The sequence below is a fragment of the Nycticebus coucang genome, chromosome 6 (assembly GCF_027406575.1).
Source record: "Nycticebus coucang isolate mNycCou1 chromosome 6, mNycCou1.pri, whole genome shotgun sequence".
Lineage (NCBI taxonomy): Eukaryota > Metazoa > Chordata > Mammalia > Primates > Lorisidae > Nycticebus > Nycticebus coucang.
Window position 1 is genome coordinate 114753678 of NC_069785.1, and position 20661 is coordinate 114774338.

General features: G+C 37.2%; 2 protein-coding genes across 2 annotated transcripts in view; both read right to left on the bottom strand.

Moving 5' to 3' along the window:
- The window catches only part of RDX (radixin), a 96263-nt gene that overhangs the window by 59604 nt on the left and 15998 nt on the right, over window positions 1-20661 (bottom strand). Inside the window, exons 2-5 of the mRNA XM_053593164.1 lie at window positions 17237-17313; window positions 10394-10477; window positions 5187-5282; window positions 4365-4639 (exon numbers count right to left, since the gene is read on the bottom strand). Coding sequence (XP_053449139.1) covers window positions 4365-4639; window positions 5187-5282; window positions 10394-10477; window positions 17237-17248 — 467 coding nt within the window. The 5' untranslated portion in view covers window positions 17249-17313. The remainder of the gene's footprint in view (window positions 1-4364; window positions 4640-5186; window positions 5283-10393; window positions 10478-17236; window positions 17314-20661) is intronic.
- On the bottom strand, window positions 2196-4354 carry LOC128587233 (ubiquitin-like protein 5). Its single transcript, XM_053593168.1, has one exon. It carries the CDS (start codon window positions 2981-2983, stop codon window positions 2648-2650), a length of 336 nt encoding a protein of 111 aa, XP_053449143.1. The 5' UTR covers window positions 2984-4354; the 3' UTR covers window positions 2196-2647.

Consider the following 20661-nt stretch of genomic DNA (forward strand, 5'->3'; position numbering starts at 1 on the left):
TATTTCATGTATTTAGCTTCTTCACTACTAATTTTATTGTTTTACATGGGAAATACTTGCAACAAAAATATAGTGATAAGTTATATTCCCATTCAATAAGCTCCAAATAATTTTTGGGGGGTTTCTTTTGTACCCAAGTATACCCTTATTCAACTGTTAAGAAAATAAAAATGTTCTTATTTTCTCCTATTTATAGTAAGTTTTCCTGATATCCATGTTTGTTTTCTCTTTTTTTAAATTTTCATATTATGGGAAATACGTTTTTTGTTTACATACTTTTTGTACAAACTGAGTCCAAGTTTTAAGTGTGTCTTCACCCACAAAGTGTGCACTGTACCCAACCAAGTATTAGTTTACCCATCCGTCTGCTCTTCCCCCCCACTTGATTTTCATTAAGATTTACTTCCATGGGCGGCACCTGTGGCTCAGTGGGTAGGGCACCGGCCCCATATACCGAGGGTGGTGGGTTCAAACCCGTCCCTGGCCAAACTGCAACAAAAAAATAGCTAGGCACTGTGGTGGGTGCCTGTAGTCCCAGCTACTCGGGAGGCTGAGGCAAGAGAATCACCTAAGCCCAAGAGCTGGAGGTTGCTATGAGCTTTGACGCCAGAGCAGTCTACCGAGGGCGACAAAGTAAAACTCATTTTGTCCACAAAAAAAAAAAAAAAGATAGATTGACTTCCGTATATGAACTTCAGTGTTGATTGATTAGTTCCAATTTGGTAATGAGTACATGTGTTTGTTCCTTCATTTTTTTTTTTAAAGTACACAGCTATGATTTAATAATAAGAAAAAGAAAAAATCTTTTCCTATATCATCCCTTTAAATGAAACATAAAAAATGATCACTACAATAATCTTTCAGACCACTTTCATATAAAAACTTCCGAATACATAAAGCACATATTTTAGCTTTCAAAGACGCCATTTAAATTTCACATATTAAACAGCTACAGCATAGCTCACAATGGCACAAATATGCCTCACACAGGGCGGTGCCTGTGGCTCAAAGGAGTAGGGCGCTGGCCCCATATGCCAGAGGTGGTGGATTCAAGCCTAGCCCCAGCCAAAAACTGCAAAAAATAAATAAATAATGCCTAACACATGAACACTATTAATATGTCATCTCTAGTTAAGTCAGAAAGAACTGCATGATTTGAAAGGTGTTTTAACTTATGTGTAGTCATTAAAACTCAATAAGTAATTCAAGTATAGTCTTATAAAGGGAGGCAATTAATCCAGTATCACTATAAAAATCAAAGCCATGAAAATAAAGGCAGAAAACTCAGTTTTTCTACCTTTCATTACATAGGTAGATATCAGGACCTTACTGTAGAAAATGTAACAATTCTTACATAATGTAGAACATAATGTAGTTTCAGAAACTACAAAAGATGTCAAGATCCATAGTTGGCATCTTCAAATGCTTTTCTTGCCCATTACAATTCTTTATGAATAGTAAGCAAGTCTTATAACCATAGCAAACATACTGGGATCCTTTGGAATCAAGATGGTATCTTCAACCGACCTTGTCTGCCCATAGACATGGCCTTGTGAGTCATTTCAGTAATGAACTCTATGGGGATTCTGGTTATCTCCAAAGCCATACATCGTACATCTCAATTCTTCAGAAAAAAGTCTCTGTCTTTTACCCTGTCCACCTTCTGAACCTCCTCCAATTTCTTCATTTTCTTCCTCAAAAGCAGGGTCTTCTTCCTCATCTGCCACCCCATCAACCCGCCAGCCTATAGCACCCAGCAGGCTCCCTCTCAACAGGTTTCAGTGCTTCTGCAGCCTCACTTCTGGTGACTTCCACATTAAAGTGAGTTTTTATTTTTTAACTAAAACACATTTTTATTTTCATATTTCACAATACACACGAAAACTGCCTTTTTGAGTTTACTTCTTCCCTTCAAAACTATTCTCTCTTTGACAGGAAGGAAAGCAAGTCTTCCTTACCACGCTATTAAGAGAACACCCAGAGTCACAGCACCACGATCTCCTGGTGAAACAGAGCAAGTAATATGAAACTGACATAATGATAACTCCCCTCTACCCTTATCTGCCTGTCAAGTCATTCCAGGACCAGTGGGCACCAACATGGGACCTGCAGGAGGTCTCATCATTGGGGGCCCAGGCATCACTCGCATGTGACCTCCCATGGGTGGCCTCATTCCAGGAGCAGGTCCCATTGGCATCATCCCAGGAGGAGGAAGACCCATCACCAAAATGATGGGAGGGCCCCATACATGGGGTGCTGGCATCACGCACGCCAGGATGAGGAGGACCCAGAAGATTAGGGGGAGGTGGAATCATTGCCCCTGCAGGAGAAGGAGCAGAGAGTGGAGTAGGAGGTACTTTTCCTTGTTGAAACGCAGCTATTGTTTTGTCAGGCAGGCTCTGGGCCTGCTCCTCCATCCATTTCTGATAGTTCCCTCACAGTCTCTTTGTGTTTTCTCCCACTGCAGCGTGTCTTTCTCACAAATGGAGTGTCACGGGTGAGATGTGTTATCGCAGTTGTCACAACAAAACTTGGGCATATTCCCTCCTGGCCCTTGGCGACTCCTTTATAATGTGAGTTTTTAAAAACAAGCCTTCATACCAGTGTGGGAGGAAAGAATGGTAGAGCAGGAGAAAGGAAGTCTGCTCTATTGGTAATAAAGCTCCAAGTTCATACCATCATGGATTTCATAATACTCTAGAGACATGTGGTCCTTAAAAATCGTGTACCCCTTCTTAAGTACAATCTTGTTCCAACAGGTGCCAGTTTGGGCTGCAATCAGCTTCTTAAGGTCCCCAGTGGTGTCACTGGTGTTGCATTTAACATGGACCTTCTTCCCCAGACGGTCGTTGCAAACAACCTCAATCATCCTGGCTGAAGCTCCAAACTCAAACTTCCAACCTGCAAACACCACAACCTCCAGCCTCAAGTGCTCTGATGGATGAGATTTTAAAAACATGAGAGATTCTTTTACAATCTCCATGCATTTGAAAACCCCTGGAAGGTACGTCCAATCTCTACTTCAGCCTTTCAGAGCAACACCTGTTCCTTCATTCTTGTGATGTTTCACTTAGAAGAACACCACCATCAGAAAAGATTCTACATCACCATTTTATTATTATTATTATTATTATTAAGTCATATATACATAGATCATGAGTACATTTATGCCTTTGTGGGATTCAATATGTTGATTATTTGTACAAATTGGAGTGCTTACATCCTACTACTTAACATAGCTTTCACCTCATTTATTTTATCAGTGTTAAGACATTTGTGTTCAATATGATAGATTTGACCTTTACCCTTGCATCACCCTTTTTTTAAAGGCTGAGTAGTACCCCATGATACACACACACACACACCACATTTTATTAATCCATTCATGCTTTTGTGGACACTTGGGTTGTTTCCACATCTTTGCAATTATGAATTGCTCTGCTATAAACATTTGAGTGCAAGTGTCCTTTTTATGAAACGAATCTTAAGAGGGAATAAATCATCGGCTTTTTCCCGTCTTTAAAGAATAACTCTAGAAACCCACGCTTCATAAACTTTAGTTTTTTTTTTCCTTTTTCATAGCCAAACTTCTTTTAAGAGCTATTCACATTGACTAGCCTCACCTTCTATACCTGACATCCAATGCCCCCAGTTTACCACAATCTGGCCTCAACCCTGAACACTCTATTGAAACTGCTCTTACCAAGGTCACTATAAATGTCCTTATTCTACCACTTCAGTACTCGTCATATTTGACTTCTCTGTACTATCTGACAGTGCTAAACCCTTCTCTCTTTAAAGCATTCTTCCCTTTTACTTCTTCATATAACAATCCTCTGGTATTCCTTTTTTCTTTTTTTTATTAAGACAGAGTCTCTTTGTTGCCCTCAATAGAGCGCCATGTCATCTTAGCTCACAGCAACCTCAAACTCTTGGGCTCAAATGATCCTCTTGCCTCAGCTTCCCAAGTGCTGGGATTACAGGCATGAGCCACCATGCCCTGCTTAAAAGTTAGAAACTTAATTCTATGGAGAAAACAAAACCTGCTACTTACTCTCAAAAGCATTTATTAAGCCCCTGTTTGTGTGAGAATTTTTACTAAGTAACAACAGCCACATCCTGCCCTCAAGCCCAAATTATCACTGCTTCCATTTATTGTCTACTCCAAAAGAATGAGGAGGGAAGAGGTACATCAACTTCAGTGAGTATCCAGCAGATAAATCAAGCAGCTGGTATGTCACGATTTTTAAATGTGTACTTTCTGCCAGCTGCCAACTCAAAAGCTCAAAAACAATTTTTGTTTATTTACAAACTTCTGGAATGTAATTTTCAGATAACGTAACATAAAGCCATGTTTTACTTACCGTTGGGGTAGGAGTCTATCATTAGCCAGGTAGCCTGGTTTATGAATCTCTTTATTGTAATCTCCATACTTGGCTTGGACAGCATAGGAAGCCAAGAGAACTGCAGTTTCTGGTGGGCAATATACCTCATCATTTAAGATGGCTTCTTTAACTTGCAAGAAGAAAAGTCTCTGGGTTATTTCTTGAATTAATTCCTCAGAAACATCTTCAGGAAAGAATTTAGCTCTAAACTTGAACTGTAAAGGATTCTCTTTTTTAACATCTTGCTGTGTTACCTGGAACAGTAATTTCAAGTATAATCAACGAAAATCTTACGTTTATGATAATTGAACTCAGTCATATCAAATTCTTTTTGGAAGCAAGTAAAAGATTCTAAATCTTTAAGCAAGAATCAGTGTGTAATAATCTTAATCTGTAAACAACTATATATAAGAAAAATGATTCCATGCTCACAAATGTGACCTGTAACTTACGGTTTCTACCTAATAACCACACTGAAGATACCACTTCATATTCTTGAGAAGCATCTCACACATGTGTTTAAATCAAGTCAAAGTACTTAGTCACACCATTTGTAATACTTGCTTCAATAGTATTTCTTATGTGCTAAGTTTTCAAATAAGAAAAGTGAACATTTCTTTTTTCTAAGATAGTAAGCTGACAGAACCTAACTAAATTAAAAGACGTAACACCTCTAAGTGATTAATTAACACAGATAATTGCAAAATGACACTTGGAATCAGACTACTAGCTTTTCCAGCACAAATTAGTGATAACTTTAAGTAAACTTAATTTTTAGTTTAATATTATCATACATTTTACCTTTTTGTTCAGTTTGAGCCATGTAGAATAGCCTTTGCTGTCAACATATTGCAGCCCAAAAAACCAGACCTCACGCAAACCAACTGTTTTCACCACCTTAAAAAAAAAAATCCATTTTCAGTTTAAAACTCACATTGTATCTAAATGACAAAACTTCCTTTGCTACAAGAAAGGTCTTTCTTGCTCAGCGCCTGTAGCACAGTGGTTACAGAGTCGGCCACATACATACACCGAGGCTGGCAGGTTCAAACCCAGCCTGGGCCAGCTAAACAATGACAACTGCAACAAAAAATAGACAGGCGTTGTGCAACATAGTGAGACTCTGTCTCAAAAAGAAAAAAAAAAAAAAGAAAAGAAAAGAATATGATATATTCCATGTTCCACCTTTACTGAACAAGAAACCATTCTTAGAATGTGCCATAAATTTCATACTTCTGCTCTACTTTTTCTTTTGCCCAGAATATTTCTTCTATACTTTTAACGCCTGTTGAATAATTTCTTCTTTAAGGACTAGTTCAACTAACATAACTTCTATAAATAAAGCTCTCCTATTATTAAGATAAAATTAATTGCTCATTCCCTAATACTCCCAGGTACCATAATTATCGTACCATAATTTACCATTACTAGTAAGTCTATTTACTCTTCTTAACTGTTTAATACTTAAGGACAGAGATTGTTATTTTTTTTTTTTTTGAGACAGAATCTCACTATGTAGCCCTCGGTAGAGTGCAGTGGCATCACAGCACACAGCAACCTCCAACTCTTAGGCTTAAGCAATTCTCTTGCCTGAGCCTCCCAAGTAACTAGGACTACAGGCGCCCACCACAATGCCCAGCTATTTTTTGTTACAGCTGTCACTGTTGTTCAGCAGACCCGGGCTGGGCTCGAACCCACCACTTTCGGTGTATGTGGCTGACGCCCTATTCATTAAGCTACAGGCCCCAAGCCAGATTATTTTATTCATCTTAATACCTATGAATGATTAGCCTGTGGTAGGCACTCAGAAGTATTAGAATAAATAAAGTGGTGGAGCGAGGATATATAACCAGGATTGTGCCCAAACTTAACAAAAACATGTGTTAAAAAACAACAGCAATAACAAAGAAATCCTACATTTTCAAAATGAGGAAAATGAGCCAGGGAAGATGAAAGTTCATTAAAAAGCTTTACGAAAGATTCAATATCAGTTCCTAAATGATAAACATTCTTGGTGTATAATTTAAAAAATAATCTTAGGCTTGGCGCCCATAGCACAATGGTTATGGCGCCAGCCACATACAGTGAGGCTGGCAGGTTTGAACCTGGCCCAGGGCATCCAAACAATGACAACTGCAACAACCAAAAAAAACAGCCGGGCGTTGAGGCAGGTGCCTATAGTCCCAGCTACTAGGGAGGACAAGGCAAGAGAATCGCTTATGCCCATGAGTTTTTTTTTTTTTTTTTTTTTTTTGGTAGAGACAGAGTCTCACTTTATGGCCCTTGGTAGAGTGCCGTGGCCTCACACAGCTCACAGCAACCTCCAACTCCTGGGCTTAAGCGATTCTCTTGCCTCAGCCTCCCGAGTAGCTGGGACTACAGGCACCTGCCACAACGCCTGGCTATTTTTTGGTTGCAGTTCGGCCGGGGCTGGGCTTGAACCCGCCACCCTCGGTATATGGGGCCGGTGCCTTGCCGACTGAGCCGCAGGTGCCACCCATCCCATGAGTTTAAGGTTACTGTGAGCGGTGGCGCCACAGCACTCTACCGAGGGTGACACAGTGAGACTCTGTCTCAAAAAAAAAAAAAAAATCTTAAAATATGCCATGCTTTTATTTCAAGACAGCAAATCGAACCCTTCAGTTTACTTTCCCTCTCTTAAAAAATTTCACTGAAATGATACACATAGAAAACATTAAAAAGAAAAAAATTAGCTATGCTAAGAAATAGGAAAGGTTATTGTCAAAAAAAAAAACAAAAACTGAGAAATTTCTAGAGACATGGGATATAAGGACTCATAATGGTGATACAAAAACAGATAAATGCTAAACAATTAAAAACTGAACGTGGAAAAAACTTTGGCAAAAGACACTGTCCCAACAGAGCCACAGACAACAAACACTCAAGCTTACAGTGACAAGAGTCGGAATGTCCAGGTCGAGAACAGAAGGGAGAAGAGTAACCAAGTATCGGGCCCCAGCTTCCGTCCCCATGCTGAGTGAGATTCACAATGCCAGCTAAGTAGAAGGGGACATGCTCCAATGGTCACAAAGGACAGTAAATGTAACTAACTTTACTATCCCAACAAGTATCAGGAGGAACCAGACAGCTCAAGTTGTGAAATGCCCTAACAGACCCTATCTCCCCCGTGGCTCTTTCTCGACTTCTGACACTTCTCTCAGAAACTTTCAATCACATTCCTTTACAATTAAAAAAAAGCTTGGGCAATAGTTATATATATTACAAATAATACACTAGCATGCTAGTGTACCACAACACTTATAGTTTAAAATAATTTGGAAGAGAAAAAATAAAAATATAAACAAATATTTTAATATTTCTTGCCCCCCTAAAAGATCTTCTCATGCACTCCTTAGGGATGTGAACATTCTCTACTTTAATCCCACAAGTAGAAGCTGGATAAGGAAGCGAGTGGGGAGTGAGTCAGCGAGGAACAAACCTACCGACTTTAAGCACTCAGAGCCTCTAAACACAAAGCAGCTGCTCTTAGTCTAACTTCAAAACAGAGGCGGGGCTTTTACCCAGACTCATGTAGCTATATGATCTCATCTGAGAGGATTCAGTCTGCTCGTGGCCTCACCTGAACCCATCTGTGTGCCAAACACACTATGCCCAAAGTGAAAAGCCTGTTTTTAAATCCCCACACTTGGGTTTTAAAAGAAATTATTAGGAAACAGAACAGAGAGTAAAGAATTGCTGAGAAGAGCCCATAAGAGATAGTAACGCTATCTACTTACACATACACATACAGGTGTCACTTAGTGACATGGGTACGTTCTGATGACTGTGTCATGTGAATACAGAGTGCACTTACACAGACCTGGTGGCACAGGCTGCCACCCTCCTAGACTATGTGGTGTGGCCTCTGCTCCCAGACTACAAACTGCACAGCATGTTACTGCATTGAATACTGCACTGTGTATCTGAACACATCTTAACATAGAAAAAGTACAGTAAAGAATATCGTATTATAATCTTATGGGACCACTATCATATATGCAGCCAGTCACTGCCTGAAATATTATGCAGCACAAGACTATTTATATACCAGGGATGCCGAAAAATGTTTTCGTTCGCCACAATCAGAAGTGTCAAAGCCGATGGTAACCACTTTGAGCACCTCTTGTAATTGCGGAAGTCAAATGTGACTTGTATTCATCTTTTGTTATCAGTATTATGTAATATTGAGTATTACAATTTTAATACATTTTCCTTTCTTAAAATGTGTATACATTTTTTGGCACCCTCTATATAGATACAGAAATAAAATCATCAAATATTGTTCTATATACTTCATACAGATTTAATTCTCACAACAGCCCTCTGAGAGAATAATGTTGTCATCATCCTTACAAATGAGAAATGTAAGACAAAAAGATACTGGGATCACTGTAGGCACTGTGGCTCTGGAAAGCCCACACTTATGAATAATCACTACACATGACTGCCTTAAAACAAATGAGGTTTCATTTTCCCTGGTAAACAAAAATAATTCTACTTAATAAAAAATAAATTTTTTCAGTATCTAATACAAAAAAAGCCTCAGTTGCTCATTAACTAACACAAACATTTCACTTACTATAAATAGCATTTCACTTGCTATGAAGCACAGTAAATGCTAACTCCATGCATTTTCATTCAACTAGGATAGAGACTATATATTTATAAACACAAGGCCTAAAAGAACCAATAGAAGTGGATATTAGTTCACAAGGTATGGTACATTTAGCTGCTTATGAGTTTGCTTTAAAATTTTGCTCATACACACAAAAAAAGCCTTTCATCTTCCAAAAAGACCTTATCAGGGCTTTAAAGTTCATTAATTACTAGTCAGGAGATTAAGTACACTACTTATCAAGAGAAGAAATAATTTTCCAGGAAATTAAAAACTTTTAATTCATCAGATTTAGTTCAGTATATGATAGAATGACAGTTAATAAAAACCAAGGTTTCTAACATGTTGTTTATTGCTAGCATGCAGGAAACTCTCTTATTCTTTAAGATCAAGTTAGTCTGACCAAAGATCGTGTTCTCTGCTCCTAAATTATCCTCCTCTAAGTCTCATGCCATGTCAGATATATCACCTTCTTCTCTTCTTGCAATCATCTCCTCACCATTTTACCTAACCTCTGGGGACAATCTCTTTCCTCCTTACTCAGTAGAACTGGATTAGTTACAATATTACAATATAGCATTACTTGAGGAGCCTTTCTTAAGTTCCACAGGTGACTTAAACATATACTTGAAACTGAGAAAAAAAGCAAGGTCAGCAGTACAAGTTCCTTAGCAGGACATGCCTGACCACGAGCCCTGGCCAGCACTGTATGCACCTGTGACAACAAATGCTGACAGTCGTCTCCTTTTAAACTATACACACTGAGCAAAACTCCAAAAGCCCCCCAAATCTGTTACTTTTTCAGTGTCAACATGACGCCACAAGTGGAAAATTCCACACCTGACTTCATGTGAAGAGTCCTAGTCAAAACTTTCACACATAAAATTATAGAATTACTTCTGGGCTACATGTATAAGATGTATATGAAATAGATTTATGTACCATTCTCCAAATCTCATTATTCCTAAAACCGAAAAAAAATCCAAAATCCTAAACACTCTGGTCTTAAAGCATTTTGGATAAGGGATGCTCGACGTGTAACTCCCTGTGACTCTGCTCCTGCTATCCCTTCTATGCACAGTATCTTTGAATCCCTTTCAGTTGCCATCAGAATCATTTTCAGAGGAGATGTTAGAGCAGATGTTATATAAGTACCTGCTTAAAAAGTCCTTTCCCACAAATGTAGGAATGAATATAAAAGAATAAAGAATATCTCTGTTGTTGTTGAAGATATCTGAAAAGGCAATGTGAAAAAATTCCAAGTGCTGCTTTGCTGGGTTGTTAATAAGGAGGTACAGAAAAACATAGAAGGATGGAATAGCATCCACACTGTGGTGTTGAAAGTTACACATTTTATGTGGTTAAACGATACCTGGTCAAAAAGTTGTTTGCCAGTTGTATTGGGCTGGATGGCAAATTCCAGCTCAGCATCCATTGTAGTTACTCTTACGTTGATCTGTAATACAAATAAAAGAGATAACAAGTAGAAAAGACAATATATAAAGTATTAGGCATGAGAAAATACTTTAATTTATAATGTATTCTTTTTTCTCCCCCCCATAATGTTTTCTTTATTTGATAAAATTTGACCTTAACCACAGGTTATCTTAAATCTATTTGAAAAACAAATGAAGTCTTCATTTCAAAACATGTACTAAATATATCCTGAATGTACACAGCATCATGCCAAAAGCTTTTTATCCTCTTATTTAGCCCTTCCAACAATACTAGTAGGTATTTAAATTGAGGTCTAACACCAAATTCTTTGAATGTCAATCACTATCCCGTATTTCTTTCAACACAGAAATCAGACACTTAGTTTTATTAATTCTGCAAATGTATTCTCAAAATTATTCATAAAGCAGTCCTTTATTTGCTAGACTCTATTTTAAATATGACTTTTCTTGTGTAATACCTATCTCAAAAACTTACCAAAATAATTTTTACCCAGAATAGCATCCTCACTAGAATTCCTGTGATCCAAATTTTTACTTTTTCCTTTTTTATTATTTTATCTTTATTAACTTATTTCTCTAATAATTTTCCCCTACCTTATTTGTTGTTTCTGAACCTATTTCTAACAACCTTTACTTTTCCCTTTACCAGCATAATCCTACAGCCATTCCTACTTTGTTTCTGTAACAATTATGTTTAAAGTTTTTTAGTCATATTTACTTCTGCATTTGTTTTTACAAAGCCTTTTCCATCAGCCTGCAGGCTTACTAATTACTAAGGTCAGAACTTATGCCACTTTTTCTTCTTAACTTTTAACTACTCTAGATCAGACTTATTTCCACTTAAGTACCTTATTGATTCTAACAATTACAACCTCAGCACACGTTGTGGCTTTTTCCTGGAATATCTTCTCTAATCAAATCTTACCGATTCATCCTTCTTTAAAATAATCTTACTTTTATTTGTCTTTAAAATATATATACATATTTTATAAAATACATGTAACATTAAACAAGAAAGCATAATAAAATGAAACCCATAAATCCACCATCCAACTTAATTACTAGAAATAACAAACAGTACTGCATGTGACCCTGTATTTTATCTTGGTAAGGACCCTATCCCCAATACCTCATAGGTAAGCACCAAACTGACTTTTGTGTTTGTTATTCTCTTACTTAAAAAAAAAAATTCTATCAAAAAGGAGGTATCCATATATAAAATAATTTCATTTTTCTTGATTTTGTAGCTATAATTCCATAGTACTTGCTAATAAAGTCTTCTTTCTTGATATAGGCAGTTATTACCTGATATATTCAAATTATGAAAATTTATCAACTACACACTTTTGATATATTCTTTTGGCCATGTACATTCCATTTCAATAAAAAAGATATTTTAAAATTAAAAAAAGATATTTTAAAATTTTACTACACTAGTTTGAATTTTTAAGTTATATTCCTAAGGTTCACTGTTTTTGTTAATTTTAATTCATTTTCACAGATATACAATATTCTACATGTGATTAAACAGTAACTTATTTACTCATTTTCCTCTCAAATGAATATATTTCCAGTTTTCTAGGTGTTAAGAGTACTGCTGTGAACATTTTTGTGCACGTCTCCTAGTGCATGTGTCAGAATTTCTCTGTAAGTATTAACTCAGAATTCCTGGGTAATAAGCTGTGCATACCTTCTATTTTCCCACATAACACTCAATTACCTTACAGCTCATGCTTCCTGGTCTGTATTTCCACTAACAGTGGGTATTACCAGATTTCTTAGTGTTTGACAATCTAAGTGGGTATTATCTCAGTGTGGTCTTAACATGAGGATCCCAGTCTACTGAAGAAGATAACATTTCTATACCCCGTACGTGGAACACAAAATTCTAAGATGGCCCCTTGATCTCTGCTCTCTGGGCATTAAGCCCATCCTTATGTTACATTATATGTTAAAAGGAATTTTGCAGGCCAGGTGCAGTGGCTCCTGCCTATAGTCCCAGCTACTCAGAAGCCTGAAGCAGGAAGATCACTTGAGGTCAGAAGTTTGAAGTTGCTGTGAACTATAGTGATGCCACTGCACTCTAGCCTGGACAACACAACCAACCCCCAACTCAAAAAAAGGGATTTTGCAGAAGTACTTAAGGTTACTAATCAGTTAACTTTAACACAGGAAGATTATCTACCTGGGCCTAATTAAGTATGTAAGCCCTTTAACAAAACAAAGAGTTTCCTTTTACTGGTTGCAGAACAAGTTAGAGAGATTTTAAGGTGTGAAAGGTATTTGACACAAGAGGTTCTTTGTTGCTGAAATGAAGGAGGTAGGGCACAAAATCAGACACTAGCCTCCAGGAGGTAACAGTGGCCCATACCAATAGCTTCTTCCTTCAATAAAGAAGAATACATCATCCTGTAACAAAACGAATTCTGCCAATAAGTAGAATAAACTCAGAAGAGAACTCCCCGCTCCAGTGACAACACAGCTGGCCAACACCTTGATTTCATTCTAGTTAAGAGACTTTGAGCAAGGAACCCAGTCACATATTCCCATATTTCTAACCTACAGAACTGTGAGAGGATAAATGGGTGTTGTTAAAGCTACTAAATAGTGGTAATTTGGTATACAGCTGGAGAATACTAACAGAACATGTTTATTATCCACACAGGCCCTTTGAAACCTTTGAAACGTCTGTTCACATATTTTGCTTATTTTTCTATTAGGCTGTTTTTTCTTCCTTATTCTTATGTAGTAGGTCTTTATATATTCCAGATCTGAATTCCCAGTTATTTGACAAAGAAATCATCTCACAGTTTGTGGCTTTTCATTCTACTTTACAGTGTTCTTTATGATGAAGAGATATTTTTAATTTTAAGGCTGAATTTATCAATGCTTTATATAAAGATATCAACTTTTTGCCATTTTAATTAATCCTTCCCTACTCGGGAGTCATAAATATACTCATGTATTTCCTACTATATACTTTAAAGTTTTGTTTTTTATAATTTGTCTTGAATGTTTTTTGCTTATGATGAGATGAGGTAGAAGTCCAATTTCATTTATTAGTCACCATGTGGATAACATGAAGATTTTTTTAAATTCCCACATTATTTGTTAGTTCATTTACTCCCCCAAAACTGCACTGTCACAAATCAAGTGTCTGTACAGACATGGATCTGATTTTGCTCCACTAGTCAACTTACTACTCTGTCAATATCATACTGTCTTGGTTAGTTTATCTTTAAACAAATCTTGGTATCTAGTAGGGCAAGTCTTCCCTCTTACTCTGGGGAAGTATTTTGATTATTCTTGTTCCTAGATCCATAAAAAATTATAAATTTTCCAAAATATCTCATCTTGATTTAAAATTGGAGCCACACTAAATTCGTTAGTCTCTTAGGGTGAGAACTGACATCTTTCCAAAACAGATTCTTCCTACCCAGGACTACAGTTCTCACGTTCAGGTCTTCTTTAATGTCTTTCAAACCTCTTATATTAACAATACATATAATTGATATCCAACTATATTGGCAATTTTGACTTTTAAAGGGAGAAAAAGTAAATGTTCTCCACTCAAGTACACTGGCAAGAAGTTTTCCAAAAACAAATATTTCACATTCCTACTAGAAATGTATTCAAGTTACAGTTGCTCCACGTCCTTCCTTACACTGACCAGTCTATAATTTTAGCCTTTCTAGTAAATATAAAGTTGTATCTCAATGTAGTTTTAATCTGCATTACCCAACAACTAAAAATGTTGAGGATATTTTCATGGTGTTTAATGGTTATTATGTGAAATATCTGTCCATATTTATGTCCATTTTTTAAGAAACTAAATTCTTATTATAGAACTGTAAAAATAAACTTTGTGTTGCAATTATTTTCTCCCCTCACATCTTGCCTTTCCATGTTTATTGTTGTCTTTCACAGAGCAAAAGTCTTTAAGTCCAATTTTTGCCTTGATGGTTCAAACTTTCTGTGTATTAGCTAAGAAATTTTTGGTCACCTCAAAGTCACAAAAATGTTTCCCTAAGTTTTCTTCCATAAGTTATTTTATAGTTTGGGCTTTTGCACGTAAGGTCTATCATCCATTTAAATTTTATGTTAATTGTGAGAGAAGAGTCAATGTCAAGAGAAAGAAAAAAAGAAAGAAAAAAGTAAACCCTTTGGGGCGGCGCCTGTGGCTCAGTGAGCAGGGCGCTGGCCCCATATATGGAGGGTGGTGGGTTCAAACCCAGCCCCGGCCAAACTGCAACAAAAAAATAGCCAGGCGTTGTGGTGGGCGCCTGTAGTCCCAGCTACTCGGGAGGCTGAGGCAGGAGAATCGCCTAAGCCCAGGAGTTGGAGGTTGCTGTGAGCCGTGTGACACCACGGCACTCTACCAAGGGCAATAAAGTGAAACTCTGTCTCTACAAAAAAAAAAAAAAAAACACACAAAAAAGTAAACCCTTTGTATGGATAACCCTTTGTTCCACCACCATTTGTTGAAAAGAAATTTCCCTGTAAAACTGTGTGACATCTTGTCAAAAATCTAATGAATACATGTGTGTTTGTATATGGGGTCTATCTGTTCCATGGACCCTAGTATCTACCTTTTACCAATTTTATTTTTGTGGCTTGAGATTAACTCTTAAAATCCAAAGGTCTAAGTTTTCCAACCTTTTTTTAAATTGTTTTAACTATCCATATAAATGTTGGCATTTCCATACATGGTTTAGAATCAGCTAGTTAATGAAGCCTTCTAGAATTAACTTACTGGAACTGAATTTCCTTTACCAATACATTTCATGACAACCGATATCTTTAATAGTACTTTATAAAACTATACATATTGTATACTTGTCCATAGATTTAGATCTTTAATTTTTTATAGCAAATGTTCAGTGTAGAGATCTTGTATAGCCTCTGTACATTTATTCCTTAGTATTTTATGTTTAAACTTTTTTTTTTTTTTTGTAGAGACAGAGTTTCACTTTACTGCCCTCGGTAGAGTGCCGTGGCGTCACACGGCTCACAGCAACCTCCAGCTCTTGGGCTTACATGAAGTATTTTATGTTTTAATCCCATTACAACTGCTGTTACTTAATTTTTCAAACATGGCTGCTAGTATATAAAACCATTTTTTTTTAGTATAATTGTGTGTCTGGCAATCTTGCTAAATTCAGTTACTAGTTGTTTTGTAGATTTGTGAGGATCTTCTACATAAATATAATAATGTCATCTGGCTTGGCACCCATAGCTCAGTGGTTAGGGCACTGGCCACATGCACCAGGGCTGGTGGGTTTGAACCCAGTCAGGGCCTGCTAAACAATAATGACAACATTAGCAAAAAAAAATAGCCAGGTGTTCTGGCAGGTACCTGTAATCCCAGCTACTTGGGAGGCTGAGGCAAAAGAATCACTTAAGCCCAAGAGTTTGAGGTTGCTGTGAGTTGTGAGGTCAACCCACTCTACCGAGGATGACATAATGACACTATCTCAAAAAAAAAAAAAAAACTATACAAAAAATAATGTCATCTGCAAATACAAAACTTCTTCCTTTCTGGTATTTATGCCCCTTTCCCCCCTCCAATAGTACACACTTTGTTACCTGCCTGTGTTTAAAGTCATTCCAAAGTGATCACCATGCCAAAAATTTCTAACAATTATAAGCAACGATTTTCTTTTAAAAGATAATTGACCAAGGGCGGCACCTGTGGCTCAGTGAGTAGGGCACCGGCCCCATATGTCGAGGGTGGCAGGTTCAAACCCAGCCCCAGCCAAACTGCAACAACAACAAAAAAATAGCCAGGCGTTGTGGTGGGCACCTGTAGTCCCAGCTGCTCGGGAGGCTGAGGCAAGAGAATCATGTAAGCCCAAGAGTTAGAGGTTGCTGTGAGCCATGTGACGCCACGGCACTCTACCCGAGGGCGGTACAGTGAGACTCTGTCTCTACAAAAAAAAAAAAAAAAAAGATAATTGACCAAAAGAAACATTATTGAAAAACCTCATTTTATTAGATGAAGAAAAGAATATTTACCCAAAGAAAAAAGGAATAACCTTAGTTAAGAAGAAGCAAATAGGCTTGGCGCCTGTAGCTCAGTGGCTACATCGGGGCTGGTGGGTTCGAACCCAGCCCAGGCCTGCCAAAGACAAAGAAAACTGCAACAACAACAAAAAAATAGCCAGGCATTGTGGCAGGCACCTGTAGTCCCAGCTACTTGGGAGGCTGAGGCAAGAGAATCACTTAAGCCCAAGAGTTTGAAGCTGCTGTGAGCTGTGACGCCACAGCACTCTACTGAGGGTGACATAACTGAGTCTCTGCCTCAAAAAAAAAAAAAAGCAAATAATTATAAAACTAAGTAAAATGATCCTGGGTATATTCCTAAATAAAAAACCTAAAACTATATAACATCAGTATCACTTGCATCAAAGCTAGAACTATGAGAAAATTAGTAATACGTGGATTATCCAAACCTCTCATTGTTTTCCTGTTTAATAAGTTAGCATTTACTGAGTGCTGAATACGTACTTGATTCTTCCAATTCTCACAATATTCCCTTGAGTAAATCATTAATTATCTCCCCATTTTATACATGAGGAAATTAAACCAAACTGACAAAGGTTACCCAGATAAACTGGCAGAGCCTGGTTAAGAACTCAGAGTTTGACCCAATAACCAATGAATTTTAACTTTAACTATGTTACTTATGCCTCTTCTTCACTACTCACCTAATAGCCACATTACTCTAAAACACAACAAAAATAATAAAATACACTTACTGGTTTTGGCATTTTTCTTCTTTTTTTGTTAACGTCTTTAAAAAAATCTTCACTTCTATGAATTCTGTTGCTACCTTCTGTTAAAGAAAAAGAAAGCATAATTTATCTAGGAACTTTTTATGTAAGGTTTTAATTTTAACTATATAGAAGATAAAAATTAAAACATTTTAAAATGTGGATTTAACCTAACATGGAGTTACCTTATTTTATCCTAATTTTCAATGTCTTCTACTAGCATTTCACCTTCCCTAAAAAGACTGAAATCTGAGATTTAAAATACCACACATCTCAAATAATAGAGCATATTGATCTGCTACGAGTTTCAATTACAGACAACATACAGCAAGGAAATATGACCACGAGGGCCCAAACACTGCTTTTTTTTTTTGAGTCAGGTTTCTCCCCTATCCCAAAAAGGTAAGAGAAAGGGACAGTGAAAGTGAGGCTAGATAGATTCAGCTTCTAAAGTGTTGAGTTCAAGAATACTTTTCAGTTTGAGCTCAGGAGTTTGAGAACAGCCTCAGCAAGAACAAGACCCTGTCTCTAAAAATAGCCAGGCATTGTGGTGGGCATTTGTAGTTCCAGCTACCTGGGAGGCTGAGGCAAGAGGATCACTTGAGCCCCAGAGTTTGAGGTTGCTGAAAGCTATGATGCCATGGCACTCTACCAAGGGTGAGAGTGAGACTCTGTCTCAAAAAAAAAAAAAAAAACTTTTCAGTGTTTTTTCTATACTGCCCAAGAAAAAAGAAAATTCTGATTAATGTCTTTTACAACAAGATACATAACAAGAAAATTATTTTTTCTTCTTCAAAGTTGAAAAATGACTAGAGAAAAACTACGTAAGTAGCTTACTCATGTAACATGTATAAAAAGCAATAGCTCTGCACACCAACAATACATATGCTACTCACTAGGAAGCTAGTACCTACTCCTTAAAATTTATAATTACCCATAAGACCAAGGTTAAAAAGTGTTATCTTCTACCACTAAGGCAACAAATATTAATAAGGAGAACCACCTTCTCTTATGGTAAATGTTCCTATTAAGAAACATCTAATAGGGTGGCGCCTGTGGTTCAAGGAGTAGGGCGCCGGTCCCATATGCCGGAGGTGGCGGGTTCAAACCTAGCCCCGGCCAATAACCACAAAAAAAAAAAAAAAAAAAGAAACATCTAATAGACTCGACACCCTAGCACAGTGGTTACAGCGCCAGCCACATGCACTGAGAGTGGTGGGTTCAAACACGGCCCGGACCTGATAAACAACAATGACAACTGCAAACAAACAAACAAACAACAACAAAAAAATAGCCAGGTATTTGGGCGGGGACCTGTAGTTCCAGCTACTTAGGAGGCTGAGGCAAGAGAATCACTTAAGCCCAAGAGTTTGAGGTTACTGTGAGCTGTGACGCCACAGGACTCTACTGAGGGTGACACAGTGAGACTCTGTCTCAAAAAGGAAAAGGAACATCTAATAAAATTGGGTTCCTCTTTATAAATCTACCAATAGATCTACATATAAAATTCTTAATCATTATTAGATGTTTAAAAACATTAATTCCAATTAAAAAACCTATAGTAAAACACATTATATTAGATAAACTATTACTTGAGAAAAGCTTATCTAGGTAATATCTCTGCTGAGAAACTAAACTAATATATAATTTATATTTTTAACTTATATTATCAATTACTTTTTAAGATACCATAACTAATAGAACTGGAAATTCTCCAAGTTGAAATACAAATGAAGTTGAAATAAGGTCATTTCCCTTAATTTTACTCATGACTGATAACCAAACTCTTAGAGAAGGAAGTGTATTAACCCAGTTGAACTACAAACATCTCATTTAATTTTTCTTTTTTTTTTCTTTTTTATTATTAAATCATAGCTGTGTACATTAATGCAACCATGTGGCACCATACACTGGTTTTACAGACCATTTGACATATTTTCATCACACTGGTTAACATGGCCTTCCTGGCATTTTCTCAGTTACTGTGTTAAGACACTTATATTCTACATTTACTAAGTTTCACATGTACCCTTGTAAGACGCACCGTAGGTGTAATCCCACCAATTATCCTACCTCTGCCCATTCTCCCCACTCCCTCCACTTCCTCTCCCTCTTCCCCATATGCTTAGGTTATAACTGGGTTACAGCTTTCATATGAAAGCCATAAATTACTTTCGTAGTAGGGCTGAGTACATTGGATACTTTTTCTCCCGTTCTTGAGATACTTTACTAAGAAAAATTATGTTCCAGCTCCATCCATGTAAACATGAAAGAGGTAAAGTCTCCATCTTTCTTTAAGGCTGCATATTCCATGGTGTACATATACCACAATTTATTAATTCATTCGTGGATCAATGGGCACTTGGGCTTTTTCCATGACTTAGCAATTATGAATTGGGATGTAATAAACATTCTGATACAAATATCTTTGTTATAATGTGATTTTTGGTCTTCTGGGTATATACCTAGTAGAGGAATTATAGGATTGAATGGCAGATCTATTTTTAGAACTCTAAGTGTTCTCCAAACATCTTTCCACAAGGAATGTATTAATTTGCATTCCCACCAGCAATGTAGAAGTGTTCCCTTTTCGCCACATCCACGCCAACATCTCTGGTCTTGGGATTTTGTGATATGGGCTAATCTTACTGGAGTTAGATGATATCTCAAAGTAGTTTTGATTTGCATTTCTCCGATGATTAAGGATGATGAGCATTTTTCATATGTCTGTAGGCCATGTGCCTGTCTTCCTCAGAGAAGTTTCTCTTCAAGTCCCTTGCCCAGCCTGCGATGGGATCACTTGTTCTTTACTTGCTTATACATTTGAGTTCTCTGTGGATTCTGGTTATTAAACCTTTGTCGGAGACATAACCTGCAAATATCTTCTCCCATTCTGAAGGCTGTCTGCTTGCTTTACTTACTGTGTTCTTGGCTGTGCAGAAGCTTTTTAGTTTGATCAGGTCCCAGTTGTGTATTTTTGAAGCTGCTTCAATTGCCCAGGGGGTCCTCCTCAAAATACTCACCCAGACCAATTTCTTCAAGTGTTTTCCCTACACTCTCTTCTAGTATTTTTATACTTTCATGTCTTAAGTTTAAATGTTTAATCCAGTGAGAGTCTATCTTAGTTAATGGTGAAAGGTGTGGGTCCAGTTTCAGTCTTCTACAGGTTGCCAGCCAATTCACCCAGCACCATTTGTTAAATAGAGAATCTTTTCCCCACTCAATGTTTTTAATTGGCTTGTCAAAAATTAAATAATGGTAAGTAGCTGGGTTAATCTCTTGGTTCTCAATTCTGTTCCATACATCTATCTGTTTTTGTGCCAGTAGCAGCTGTTTTAATCACTGTCCATTTATAGCATAGTCTGAGGTCCAGTAGTGTGATTCCTCCTGCTTTGTTTTTGTATCTGAGT